The sequence below is a fragment of the Orycteropus afer genome, unplaced genomic scaffold (assembly GCF_000298275.1).
Source record: "Orycteropus afer afer isolate SDZICR_OR568_19922 unplaced genomic scaffold, OryAfe1.0 scaffold00532, whole genome shotgun sequence".
Classification (NCBI taxonomy): Eukaryota; Metazoa; Chordata; class Mammalia; order Tubulidentata; family Orycteropodidae; genus Orycteropus; species Orycteropus afer.
In genome coordinates, this window is record NW_006922119.1 from 1,224,110 (window position 1) to 1,238,991 (window position 14,882).

Here is a 14,882-nt window from a genome sequence, read left to right on the forward strand (position 1 = left end):
CTATCACTGACAGCATTGTACTTTAGGACAGATCTTGAAACATCCTTTGTGATGATGAATGCCATGCCATTCCTCTTCAAACTGTCATTCCTGGCATAGTAGATCACATGGTTGTCTAATTCAAAATGGCCAAAACAAGTCCATTTCAGCTCCTTAATGCCTAGGATATCAATCTTTATGTGTTCCATTTCATTTTTGACAACTTCCAATTTTCCTAAATTCATACTTTGTACATTCCATATTCTGATGATTAGTGGATGTCTGCAGCTGTTTCTCTTCAATTTGAGTGGTGCCACATCAGCAAATGGAGATCTTGAAGGCTTTACATTATCCATAGGAGTAAGGCTGGGTTTACTCAGATGATGCAGCTCTTCCCCAGTTCTATTTTGAGAGCCTTCTAACCTAAATGGACTATTCATAAAGTTGTGCGGTAATGTATCAAACAGTGTTTCTTTGCTATTCATAAGGTTTTCCCTGGCCAATTATTTGAGAAGTGGATGGCCTTCTCCTTCTTCCTAGTCTGTCTCAGTCTGTAAGCTAGGCTGATACCTGTGCACCATATGCATCCCGTCAGGTTTGAAACACCAGTGGCTCAGCCCCAAAACTCACATCAACACGTCACCATGGTAGGACAAACCGACGGGCAAGTTTGTCTCCCTGTTGGAAACCTCTCGTACCACCCTTCCCTGGGTCTCTGTGGCTCACTGCTCCTCTGTCCAGGTTCCTGGGCCTTTTAATTCCCTTTTTCCCCCTCTCCTACCCTGCTGCTTTGTGCGTGCTCTCTCCTCACCTGGACCCCTGTGGCTGACTGTTCCTCTGTCCTTGTTCTTGGGCCTTTTAATCCCCTTTCTCCCGCTTTCCTGCCTTGCTGCTTTGGGCATGCCTGATTTCCTTCTTCTCACTTGGATCTCTGTGGCTGACTGCTCTTCAGTCTGGGTCCCTGGCTTTTAATCAATCCCCTTTCTCCCACTCTTCCATCCTGCTGCTTTGGGCATGCCTGGGTTCTCTCTCCTCACCTGGACCCCTTCAGCTGACTGCAATGGAATACTGTGCAACCCTAAAGAATAACATAGAATCTTCAAAACAGCATATAACAAGGTGGAACTTGGAGGACATTATGCCGAGTGAAATAAGTCAATTATAGAAGGAGAAATACTGTATTAGTCTGTTATTTTAAACGTCAAGGAAAAGTTTATATATAGGAGGAAATTTTATTTATTGGTTACTGGGGGTGGAAGGGCAAGGAAGGGAACACTGTTAGATATGTAGAGACAAGTATTGATTTGGGTGAAGAGAAGGGTAATGTACCAAATGTGAGTGATCAACACAGTGACAGTGAGGAAAAGGAAGACATAGAGAAGTGAAACAAAGGTTAACCCTTTTGCATGTACAGTACTACATTGTCAGTGAAGGCAAACATTGATACACGGGTGGATAGATGGGTGAACAGACTGAACTATTAGGTATGTCTATGCAGTGGGGAGTGTGCCCATGACCATGTATAGGGTTGGCAGACAATGATTCTACAAGTGTATTTGTATGTTCTGTAAGAATCCCCAGGTATATAGCAGAGCTGACAAGGGACAAGGTTATAGTCATTTCTTGGCCACAACCAGCTATCCAGAGGGAGCTATCCAGTTGGACCTTTTGTCTCAGGACCATAGTCACAAGGGACATCAAGCTCAATTGGCATAACATGATCCACAAAAACATTATTCCACATCCTACCTTGGTGAGTAGCAACTGGGATCTTAAAAGCTTGCAAGCAGCCATCTAGATGCAACAATGGGACTCTTCTCATCCAGATCAAAGAAGAATGAAGAAAACCAAAGATGCATGGGAACAATTAGTCCAAGTGACTAGTACACCATGAGATCCTCAGCGTATATGACTATGAGACCAGAACTAGCTGGTGCCTGGCTACTACTGTCAAGCACTCAGAGGGGGGGATCTATGTAGGAGATTCTGGATAGAGTGGAAGAACAATGTGGAATAAAACTTAAAATCATTTAAGTAAACGGGGGGGGGGGGGGGACCAGGTTTACTGGTGTGATAGAGCCTGATGGAACCCCTGAGACTATGGCCACTAGCTGTCAGGTCTGGAATTGAACCCACTCCTGTGGCTTCCAGCCAAACAACAGACAGGCATATGAGCTGAACATTTACATTACATAGATATACTCCTTGGAGAGATCAGTCATAGGAGATGGAAGGACAGGAGTGCATGGGAGGGGAGGACACAAGGAAGAGGTACCTATGGGGAGGAGTTGGAGGGGTGCTGTTGCATTATGGGAAATTGCAGTCAATGTCATGAGACAAAGTATATGTGAGCTGCTGTAGGAAAGTGAATTTGCGCTGTAAACTTTCACCTAAATCACAATAAAAATTAAAGAAATAATATAATGACGTGGATGGAGTAAAGCTTTCTAGACCTTCTTTTGCTGATGTGGCACAACTCAAAAAGGGAAAAAACAACTGCAAACATCCATTAATAATCAGAATGTGGAATGTATGAGGTATGAATCTAGTAAAAGTGGACGTTGTCAAAAATGAAATGCAATGCATAAAAATTGATATTCTAGGCATTGGTGAGCTGAAATGGACTGGTATTGGCCATTTTGAATAAGACAATCCTATAGTATGCTATGCTGGGAATGACAAATTCAAGAGGAATGGCATTGCATTCGTCATCACAAAGAACATCTCAAGAATTATCCTGAAGTACAAAGCTGTCACTGATAGGATAAGAGCCATACATCTACAAGGGAGACCAGTTAATAGTACTATTAGTCAAATTTACACACCAACCACCAAAGCAAAAGATGAAGAAATTGAAGATTTTTACAAACTTCTGCAATCTGAAATTGACCAAACATGCAATTAAGATGTACTGATAATTATTGGTGATTGGAATGTGAAAGTTGGAAACAGAATCATTGGTAGTTGGAAAATAGGGCCTTTGTATGAAAAATGAATTTGCTCTGTAAGCTTTCACCCAAATCACAAAACAAAAAGAAAGAAATGATGCCAGAGATCACATGATAGAATTTGACAAGACCAACAACTTATTCATTGCAAATACCTTTTTTCAACAACATAAACTGTGGCTATCCATGCACCAAACACTGAAGCCAAAGATGAAGAAATTGAAGATTTTTACCAATTTCTGCAGTCTGAAATTGACTAAACATGTAATTAAGATGTATTGATTATTATTGGTGATGGTAATATGAACATTGGAAACAAAGAAGCATCATCAGTAGTTGGAAAATATGGCCTTGGTGATAGAAATGATGCCTGACATTGCATAATAGAATTTTGGAAGACCAATGACTTACTCATTGTGAATACCTTTTTTCAACAAGATAAACTGGCTCTACATGTGGACCTCACTAGATGGAATACACAGGAATCAGATTGACTTCATCTGTGCAAAAATGCGAGGAAGAAGCTCAATATCTTCAGTTAAAATAAGGGCAGGAACTGAGTGTGGAACAGACCATCGATTGCTCTTATGCAAGTTCAGGTTGAGGCTGAAGAAAATTAAAATGAGTCCAGGAGAGCTAACCTTGATTCTATCCCACCTGAATTTAAGGTCATCTGAAGAAAAGATTTGACACATTGAACACCAGTGACAGAAGACCAGATGAGTTGTGGAATGACATCAAGAACATCATCCATTAAGAAAGCAAAAGATCACTAAAAAGACAGGAAAGGAAGAAAAGACCAAAATGGATGTCACAAGAGACTCTGAAACTTGCTCTTGAATGAAGAGTAGCTAAAGCAAACTGAAGAAATGGCAAGATAAAAGAGCTGAACATAAGATTTCAAAAAGCATCTGGAGAACACAAAGTAAATTATTATAATGAAATGTGTAAAGAAAACCAAAAGGGAAAAACACGCTTGGCATTTCTCAGGCTAAAAGAACTGAAGAAAAAAATTCAACCCTTGACCTGCAATATTGAAAGATTGCATGGGCAAAATATTGGCCAATACAGGAAGCATCAAAAAAAAAAAAAAAAAAAAAAAAAAAAAAAAAAAAAAAAAGATGGAAAGAACATACAGAGTCACTCTACAAAAAAGAATTGGTCGATGTCCAATTATTTCAGGAGGTAACATATGATCAAGAGCCAGTAGTATGGAAGGAAGAAGTCCAAGCTGCACTGGAGGAATTGGTGAAAAGCAAGGCTCCAGGAATTGAAGAATACCCATTGAGATATTTCAACAAATGGATGCAACAGTGGAGAGGCTTACTTGTTTATGCCAAGATATTTTGAAGATAGCTTTCTGGCCAAATGACTGGAAGAGATAGATGTTTGTGTCCATTCCAAAGCAATGATTTAACAGGATGTGAACAATATCACTAATATCATACACAAGTCAAATCTTGCTGAAGATAATTCAAAAATGGTTGTTGCAATATACTGACAGGGAACTTGAAGAAAGGCAAGCTGGATTCAGAAGAGGATGTGGAACGAGGGATATCATTGCTGATGTCAGATGGATATTGCCTGAAACTAAAGAGTATCAGAAAGATGTCTACCTGTGTTTTATTGGCTCGCAAAGACATCCAACTGTGGGGACCATAACAAATTATGGATAACATTGAGAAAAATGGGAATTCCAGAACACTGAATTGTTCTCCTGGGGAAACTGTACGTAGACCAAGAGGCTGTCATTCAAACAGAACAAGGGGATACTGTATGGTTCAAAATCAAGAAGAGTGTGTGTCAGGGTTGTGTCCTTTCACCATACTTATTCAATCTGTATGCTGAGCAAATAACCTGAGAAGAATTCTGCATCAGAATTGGAGGAAGACTCATTAACAACCTATGACAAACAGATGACATAACCTTACTTGCTGAAAGTGAAGAGGACTTGAAGCACTTACTGATGAAGATCAAAGACTACAGTCTTCAGTATAGATTACACATCAACATAAAGAAAATGAAAATCCTCACAACTGGACTAATAAGCAACATCACGATCAATGGAGAAAAGATTGAAATTGTCAGAGATACCATTTTACTTGGGTCCACAATCAACACCCATGAAAGTAACAGTCGGGAAATCAGGTGTCGTATTGCATTGGGCAAATCTGCTACAGAAGACCTCTTTAAAGTGTTCAACAGTAGGGATGTCACTTTGAAGACTAAAGTGTGCCTAACCCAAGCCATGATATGTTCAATCACTTCATACGCATGTGAAAGCTGGAGAGTGAATAAGGATGACTGAATGAGAGTTGATGCATTTGTTTTTGGTATTGGTGAAGAATGTTGAAAATAACATGGACTGCGAGAAGAATAAACAAATCTGTCGTGGAAGAAGTGCAGTCAGAATTCTCCTTGGAAGCAAGATGGCTAGACTTCATCTTGCCTACTTTGGTCATGTTGACAGAAAGGACCATTCCCTGGAGAAGGATATTATGCTTGGTAAAGTAGAGGGTCAGCAAAGAAGGGGAAGATGCTCAATGAGATGGATTGACATAGGGGCTGCAATGGTGGGCTCAAGCATAACAAGAATTGTGAGGATGCCGTAGGAATGGGCGATGTTTTGTTCTGTTGTACAGAGGGTCACTATGAGTAGGAGTTAGCTCAGTGGCACCTAACAATAACTGCCATTGGGTCGAATCTGACTCATAGGGACCCTTTAGGACAGAGTAGAACTGCCCCATAGGATTTCTAAGGCATTAATCTTTACAGAAGTAGACTGCCACAGCTTTCTCCCATGGAGCAGCCGGTAGATTCAAACTGCTATTTTGAATCTATTCAAATAATTTCTCCTTCCTACCTATCCTCTCCACTCCTGTCCAGATAACCACTGATCTGCTTTCTGTTACTATAGATTTGTTTCCATTTTCTAACATTTTATATAAATGGAATCTTACAGTGTGTACTTTTTTGCAAGTCAGCAGCTTCTATCCTCCTCCTCATTCCAGCATCAACCCATTCACAAAATAGATGTCAGCACTTAACTAAACTTAGTCCAGCATAATTCACACACAGTCATCTGAGGATGATAGTACTATGTGGCAGATCTTACTAAAGATTTTTGATTCTATAACTATGGAAAATATTTTGGCAGCCATTAGTAGTTCTAATTCTACTTAGATACTTGGTTGCTATTTCTCAAGGAATTGTATCCATTTTCTTGAGTGCCCAAATTCAATATAATAATAAAAATACGTTGTTGTTGTTAGATGCCATCAAGTCAGCTTCTACTCATAGAGACCCCATGTACAACAGAACAAAACATTGCCCCATCCTGTGCCATCCTCACAATCCTTGCTATGCTTGAGCCCATAATTGTAGCCACTGTGTTAACCCATCTCATTGAGGGTCTTCCTCTTTTTTGCTGACCTTCCATTTTACCAAGCATGATGTCCTTCTCCAGGCAATGGCCCCTTCTGACAACATGACCAAAGTCGATAAGACAAAGTCTGGCCATTCTTATTTGTAAGGAGCATAATGGCTGCACATCTTCCAGGACAGATTTGTTTGCTCTTCTGGCAGCCCATGGTATTTTCAGTATTCTTCTTCAATACCACAAGTCAAAGACATTAACTCTTCTTTGGTCTTCTTCATTCATTGTCCATTTCTCACATGCGTATGTTGTTGTTGATTTAGCATGAGCTAATCTGGACTTACCCTGATACACATGCAACATTAGATCCAAGTTGACTCCACATTGTCTGTCATTGTCTTTGGATCAGCAGGCTAGTCAGGGCTTATTCTTTTCAGGTCAGTGACAGAAGTTAAGAGAGAAAATCCTCCCAAACAAGCACATTTCAAGTCTTTACTCACATAACCTCTGCTAGCATCCTGTTGGCCAAAGCAAGTCATATGGCCAAACTCAAGTCCAGGGGGTGACGAAGTTTACTGTGCCTATAGGAGAGTGAATATTGTGCTGAACAATAACCCAAACTCTCATATCTGGCTCCCACTGGGCTCAAAATACTTAAAAATCATACTAAAAAAAGATAGACCTCAATTCTAGCTATGAGAAACAATGTTTAAATGAGGAAAGTCAGGCATGGAGATCTTAAAGTGATGTTCCCTGAATTGCCAAAAGTCACAAACAGAGCCAGAATGAAGCTGTCTCTTGAGTCCCACCATAGGACTCTATTAACTATGACACAAATTGGATCACTAAATAAGCCCCAATACATTTGGCAATCTCATTGTGTAGCATGGCCCACACCAATCTTTTGCCTTGAGAATCCTCCCCAGACTTCCTTACAATTCTAAATTCAAGCTATCTTTTAAGATATGTTGTTGTTACAAAGAAAAAAAAAGAAAGAAAGAAAAGAAGAAGAAGAAGTCACCCCTGACTAAATGGAATGAAACACTACCTGTACTTGTGCCATCCTCATGGTCAGATGCAGATTGGGCCATTGTGATTCATAGCGTTTTTATTGGCTGATTTTCAGAAGTACGTCACTAGGTCTTTCTTTCTAGTCCATCTTCATTTGGAAGCTCTGCTGAAACCAGTTCAACATCATAGCAACATGCATGTCTCCATCAACAGATGGGTGGTGGCTATGCGTGAGGTAACTTGGCCAGGAATTGAACATAGGTCTCCTGCATGGAATGCAAAAATTCTGCGATTGAAACACCACTGCCCTCATTTTAAAGATGTAAATATCTTAAAGAGTAAAATTAGGAGATCTAGGTTTCAGTCCCAGCTCCATCTACTTTGACATTGGGCGACTACTTAATTTCTCTCAGCCCAAGTTTTGTCATTTGCAAGATAAGGATAATTTCACAATGCTTTATGAAGATTAAAAGAGATGTTTGTAAAAACAATTCGAGCATAACAAGTGCACAATTAAATAGGAATTTAAAGTAATTTTTTCTCTTCACTCCAAAAATAGACATCATCTCCCCTTCCACTGAACTACTAAGGGTACTTATTCAATTCAATTAAGCATGAGATATAACAGGAATTATGAGTTCACCTCCCCACACAGGCCAGGCAGGTACCATGTAAATGTTAAGAAAACTATAGCTTCTTTCATGCTGGTGTTTTATCCTGCATTTCCCCCCCCCCCCACAGACCCATATGTTTGCATGGGCACATTGCTTGGGGCTTCTGGGGCAACTTTATTTAAGGCTGGGCCCCGGACAGGTGGGGAAGTGAGCAGAGCAGTTAGGAACAACTAAGGGAGATGAACTTGTCTGTCACTTTGTCATCCTGTGGTGGCTTGTGTGTTGCTGTGAGGTTGGAGGCTATGCCTCTGGTGTTGCAAAATGCCAGCAGGATTACCCATGGTGGACAGGTTTCAGTGGAGCTTCTAGACTAAGATGGGAACTCTGATGGCAATTGTGCTAGATTGTGGATTGTGCTGGATTGTGGGTATAGGGAAGTAGGACAGATTGCCTAGGATGGTGGGCAGAGCTTGAACAATGGCTATTTATGAACCAATATAGAATTTCTTACTAACTTGCCAGCTGAGTCTCAGCCTTGGTTCTCTCTCATTTTTTTTAAAACCTGCAACTTCTTGCTCTTTGTTTTCCAATTTTTGATAGAGACATGAGTACAAAGCAATAATACCTTATTAATGTAATAATTAATTAATGTAATGATAAATAATTACCAGGGAGCCCTGGTAGCATAGTGGCTAAAGCACTTGACTGCTAACCAGAAGGCTGGTGGTTCAAACCCACCAGCCACTCCTCGGAAGGAAGACTGGGCAATCTACTTCTGTAGACATACCACCTCAGAAACCCAAGGAGGGGTCACTATGAGTCAGAATTGACTCGAAGGCAGTGAGTTAGGGTTTTTTTTTTTTTTTTTGGTTTGGTTATAAGTACTTGCATCACCAAAAAGCAGGCAGCTCTCATTCATCTCCAGCCAAATATTGTCTTGTACCAGTTGGAACTTCCAATTTTTCAAGAGAAGCCAAGAATGTAGATTTTTATATGAAATTTTTAATATTGGCTCAATAATTTTTAAATCTCTGTGTAGGCCAATACTATGATCTCTGGTCTATTGAATGCATATTCTAGCCATTGCAGTGGATCAAAGATGTGAATTCTTCACTGAGAGGACTGATCATTGGATGCAGAGGTGACAATTCTTAATTTAGAGTTGGATGGTGCTTATGATTAACTGATTTGTACAATGAGTTGCTTTTTCTTGTTTGTGTGTCTTATCTCTCAACCAGACTATAAAATTTTAAGGACAAGAATTCTATGCTGCATTTGTCCTCAGCACCAAATGCCTTGCTCACGTTTTCTTTGATTTGTGTCCTAACAGTCCATTGCTTAGTGTTGTTGTTGTTGTTGTTATTTGCCGTCGAGTCGGCCCCGACTCATAGCGACCCTCCTTGGGTTTCTGAGGCAGTATCACTACGGAAGTAGGATTGCCCAACCTTCCTTCCAAGGAGTGGCTGGTGGGTTTGAACCGCCAGCCTTCTGGTTAGCAGTCAAGTGCCTTACACACTATGCTACCAGAGCTCCCATTGCTTAGTGTACACAATAGAAATGAACATATGATGCCCTCCATGGTAAAGCCATTTCAATAAAGTTATTATCTCTCTGCATAAACAGTAGCTTGCAAATAGTAAGTGTGGTGCTTACGATTGTGTGTTGACTTGGCTTGTCCATGATTTTGAGTGGCATGGCCACTGGATGTAGTTATTCCTCATGATGAGATTGGATGTGGTGTAATCAACTCCATGGGGAATCTGCTATGAGATGTTAATCAGTGGAAAGAGAATTACCTTTGGGGTGTGGCCTGCTTCCAGTATATAGGAGAAACTTTGGGAAAGTCTCCAGCTTTTTGTTGCATTTTGGGCCATGTTGCCTGCTGATCTTGGGATTGTGCCATTTTACCTGCCAATTTTGGGTTCATCAGCTTTAGCAGCCAGTAGCTGCATGAGTCAGAAGAAGCCTCCAGCTTCCAAGGGCCTGGAACAAGAGGTCGAAGGACATTCACCCAGCCCCTAGAGCTGGCACTCTGAATTCAGACTTCTAGCCCCCTAAACTGTAAGAGAATAAGTTCTTGTTTGTTGAAGCCATCCACTTGTGGTATTTCTGTTATAGCAATACTAGAGAACAAAGACAGTAGGCAAGGAATAAACCCTTCTGGAATTTAACCAATGTGATCTGTTATATAATAGTTAAACACACAAACTACATGGGAGAACAGAGCAGAAGGAAGTGCAGTAATACAGGTGTTTCCTTGCAAAACTCTTATGAAAAATCAAATTTGGGAGACTGCAAATACTGGCACCTCATTCTGAAACTCTGGTTTCAGTGCCAGATGGACCTCCTGTTTAATCTCTGTAATGAAATGGAATGCAAAGGTAGAGACTAATTAGATTATTTTTTGCCAGAAAGTAAAATGTAGCTATAACTTTCCATTTTTGAAAAATACAAGAATACCTAGAAAATAATTATAATATCAACAATAATAAGTAATTAAAGAAAGAAAGTAGCTATAAAGTGTTGTTGTTGTTGTTATGTGCCGTCAAGTTGGACCCGACTCATAGCGACCACTCCTTGGGTTTCCGAGGTGGTATCGCTACGGAAGTAGATTGTCCAACCTTCCTTCCAGGGAACAGCTGGTGGGTTTGAACCTCCAGCCTTCTGGTTAGCAGTCAAATGCCTTAGGCACTATGCTACCAGAGCTCCAGCTATATAATAGAATTTTAAAAATCTTAAAGCTGGAAGAATTCATCTGTATAAGTGAAACATCAAAACAGTTTTTCTTCTATTACATTAGTAAGGTTATTCACATTTACACATAATTCAATCAAATAAAGAAATACTTACCTCTCACCTCATTCTACCAAGTACACATTCATTAGAAGAAATCATTCAAAAGTGTTTAAGATAAAAGCAAAATTTTCTTCCTTATCCCACCCCACCTCTCTCAATCATCCTTCTCCTACATATAACCACTAACACACTTGTTGTTGAGTGAACTCTAACTCATGGCAACCCCATGGACATCAGAGTAGAACTGTCCTCCATAGGGTTTTCAATGCCCGATTTTTTTCAGAAGTAAAGCACTAGAGTTTTCTTTCAAGTTGCCTCTGGGTGGACTCAAAATGCCAACCTTTCTGTTAACAGGTGAGTACACTAACGTTTGCACCACCCAGGACTTCACTTCTAACTACTCTTAATAGTTCAGTTCATATCTTTGTAGACATTTTCTCTGCTTACTCAAAATATATGTATGTGTTTCCATATGACTTTTTTTTCCCCTAAAATGTTGGGGCTATTCTTTACACTGTTTGGCAATTTAAATTTTTCATTCTTTATACCTCAGAATTCTGCTAAGTCAATTCTTGTTGATCTACCTCATTCTGTTTTACAACTACATAGTATTTCATAGTACTGATAGCCCTGCTACTGTAATACTATAACTATTTCTCTGTTGAGAATCATTTATGCTGTAGTGGATATCACTAGTTTAGATTTTCATTTGCATTTTACTTCTAACAGGACTATGGAAACTGAAGTCATTGCAGAGTTTGGATCTATCATTCAATCAGATATCACAAATTGGTTTGACTGATTTTCATAACTGCCTACAACTGGAGAACCTCTATTTAAAGAACAACAAGATCTTCAGAATTCACCCAGAAGCCTTCAAGAATCTCAAAAAATTACAGGTTCTGAAATAATTTTTATAATATTTCATATATGCAAACATAAGAACAATTGCATTATAATAATATCGCTGCTGAAAAGTTTCTTCACATCCAGTAGGACTGGCTATGAGTAAAAAGAGATGGCTATTTTAAGATCCCTTAGAAAAGTCCAAGTCTCTTTCCTTAAAATCAAAGACCACAGTAATGGGCATGACTTTTACTCAAATGTGATACTCAGCTGTAAGAATTGGCACATTACTTTTCTAAACCAAATTAAATCCAGTTCTGAGTTTCTACTTAACCAGGTAGCAAAAAGTTAAATCTTAGTTATTAGAGAGGCCCCCACCCTAAGGTGCAAAACCAATAAATATTCCAGGGGTCATATACAATTTGGAACACTTGTGGAGGTCCTACTTAACACTGGACTGTACTGAGATGTCAACAACCCAGTACTATGTAGGCCCTGTAGACCTATGACCTTGTTGTTTCCATGCCCAAAGTTGGGCACAGTGTATTAGTAATGATGATGATAACAGCTCATGCTTGGGTAGAACTTACAACATGGCACACAACGTTCCAAATATTGATCCCATATTAAGAGGATTCATGATACATTTTGGAGCCATAAAGGCTATATCTCAGGTGCCACATCGTCCTGACAGCTGTGAGGGTGAGGAACTCCCACAAAGCCCTGCTCTAGGTTTGACAGCTTCAGCCTCTTCTCCAAGAACTTTTCTTCATCTCTTCCCCTATGGGAAGTTATTGAAAAATCTCCCCTCAATGGCCCTATAAACCTGCTGTCAAAGCTATTGAGTCAATCTCAACTCAATGACCCTATGGGACAGACTAGAACTGCCCCACAGGGTTTCCAAGGCTATAAATCTTTATGGAAGCAGACTGCCTCTTTTTTCTCCCAGAGATGGGTGGGTTTGAACCACAAACCTTTAGGTTAGCAGCCTAATCTTTAACCACTACATCCCCCAGAGCTCCTCAAATGGTCCTATAAAAACACCAAAATGGTGGCATCTAGTGGTGTGCTTCAACAATTTCCCTCAGAAAGATCAGCATAAGACCAGTCCCCATGAGGCAGAGGTTAAAGATGTCCCAAACGTCCAAACAACTGTACCACTCCATCATTTCAGACATTAACTCCTCCTCCTCCTCCCAGTAATTTCCCTAGTCTTAGGGTTCTGTATTTTGCTGTAATGCCTCACAGAACTCACAGACACCCAAGGGTTCATCTCACGTAGTAGTGGTGGAGGCTGGCAGGCTGGCGAGTCCCAGGTCCGTGAGTAGGTCTGGAGGATCCTCCCAAATCTCGGGGTTTGATGAATCTCGATCAGCAGATCAGATGACGGCTGCTGTCCCAAATCCAGGGGTGAGATGAGAATGAGCCAAGACACAAAACTGGAGCAAGAGGAGGGTGAATCTTCCCAGGAGATTCGTAGGTATACCCTCAAAGAAGCTAAGGGTGGTGATTTGAATTATACCCTCCAGCAAGGCAGGACTCAAGATACATTCCACCTGTGTTGCCCCAACAGAAATAACCTAAGTGGATGGCTTTAACAGTCAGACGTTCAAGGCAAATCCCATCACAGAGTCGATCGCCAGTCATTATAGGGAATGACTCCTACCAGCTGCCCAGCCAAGCTGATACCTGACCTTAACTACCACACCACCCCAAACAGGCATGGGTAATAGGATTTACAATACATCACAGAATGGAGGACAATGGCTAGAAGGGCCACATCAAGCAATTTACCACATGGTGGCATCCTGAGTGAATTGGGAGAGGCTTTAGCCCCTCACTGCCATAACCTCCATCACACACCCCCATTCTGTGATACAGACTGGTGTCATTCAATAGAAGCATAAAGTGACCCATGTGTAATTTTAAATGTTCCAGTAACTAGATGACAAAAGTAAACATAAATAGGTGAAATTAATAATATAATTTAACCCAATATATCCAAAATACCATCTTTGCAAAATGTAATCAAAATAAAAGTTTTTAATGAAATAGTTTACATTATCTTTTTTTCATACCAAGTCTTCAAAATCTCATGTTTGTTTTACACTTATCACACATCACAATATGTACTAGCCACCCCTGAACTGCTCAATAGGCACATGTGGCTAGTGGTTGTCACATTACACAGCACTCATAAAGACAACTGATGTTTCTAATTTTATGTAAAGTGCTATTCAAGCATATCTACAAGATAAGTGTCCAACCTTCCTCACCCTCTTTCGACCAAAATGGCTCCCCTAAGAAGGTTGGGCAATCTATTTCCATAATGATGTTGTTGTTGTTGTTAGGTGCCATCGAGTCATTTCCAACTCATAGCAACCCCACGCACAGCAGAATGAAACACTGGCTGATCCCGCACCAGCTCCACGATCCCTGCTATACTTGAGTCCATCATCCCAGCCACCATGTCAGTCCATCTCATTGAAGGCCTTCCCCTCTTTTATCAACCGTCCACCGTACCAAGCATGACATCCTTCTCCAGCTAATGCTCCCTTCTTACAACATGACCAAAATAGGTGAGACGATTCTGGCCATTCTCGCTTCCAAGGAGTATTTCGGGTGCACTTCCTCCAGGACAGATCTGTTAGTTCTTTTAGCAGTCCATGGTATTTTCAGCATTCTTCACCAGCACCGCAACTCAAAGCATCAACTCTTCTTTGGTTTTCCTTATTCATTGTCCAGCTCTCACATGCATTCGAGATGATTGGAAATATCATGGCTTGTGTCAGGCACACCTTAGTCCTTCAAGGAGACATCCTTGCTCCTCAGCACTTGAAATAGTTCCTTCGCGGTTGACCTTCCCAGTGCTACACGTTGCCTAATGTCCTGACTGCTGCTTCCAATGGCATCATTTGTAAAACCAAGCAACGTGAATTCTTTGAAAACCGCAATCTTCTCTCCATTTATTGTGATGCTGCTCATTGGTCCAGTTGTGAGGATTTTTGTTTTCTTTATATTGAGCTGTAATCTATACTGCAGACTGTATTCTTCAACCTTCATCAGTAAGGGCCTCAAGTCATCCTCACTTTCAGCAGGCAAAGTTGTATCATCTGCATATCTCAGGTTGTTAATGATTCTTCCTCCAGTCCTGCTGCCACGTTTTTCTTCATATGGTCCAGCTTCTCTGATTATTTGCTCAACATACAGATTGAGTAAGTGTGGGGAAAGGATACAACCCTGATGCACTCCCTTCTTGATTTTAAACCATGTAGTGTCCCCTTGTTCTGTTCAAATGACAGCCTCCTGGTC

General features: G+C 40.5%; 1 protein-coding gene across 1 annotated transcript in view; it reads left to right on the plus strand.

Moving 5' to 3' along the window:
- LRRC66 (leucine rich repeat containing 66) overlaps positions 1-14,882 on the plus strand; it is a 58,716-nt gene that overhangs the window by 25,141 nt on the left and 18,693 nt on the right. The window contains exon 2 of the mRNA XM_007955713.1: positions 11,454-11,623. Within this exon, the coding sequence (XP_007953904.1) occupies positions 11,454-11,623 (170 nt within the window). The remainder of the gene's footprint in view (positions 1-11,453; positions 11,624-14,882) is intronic.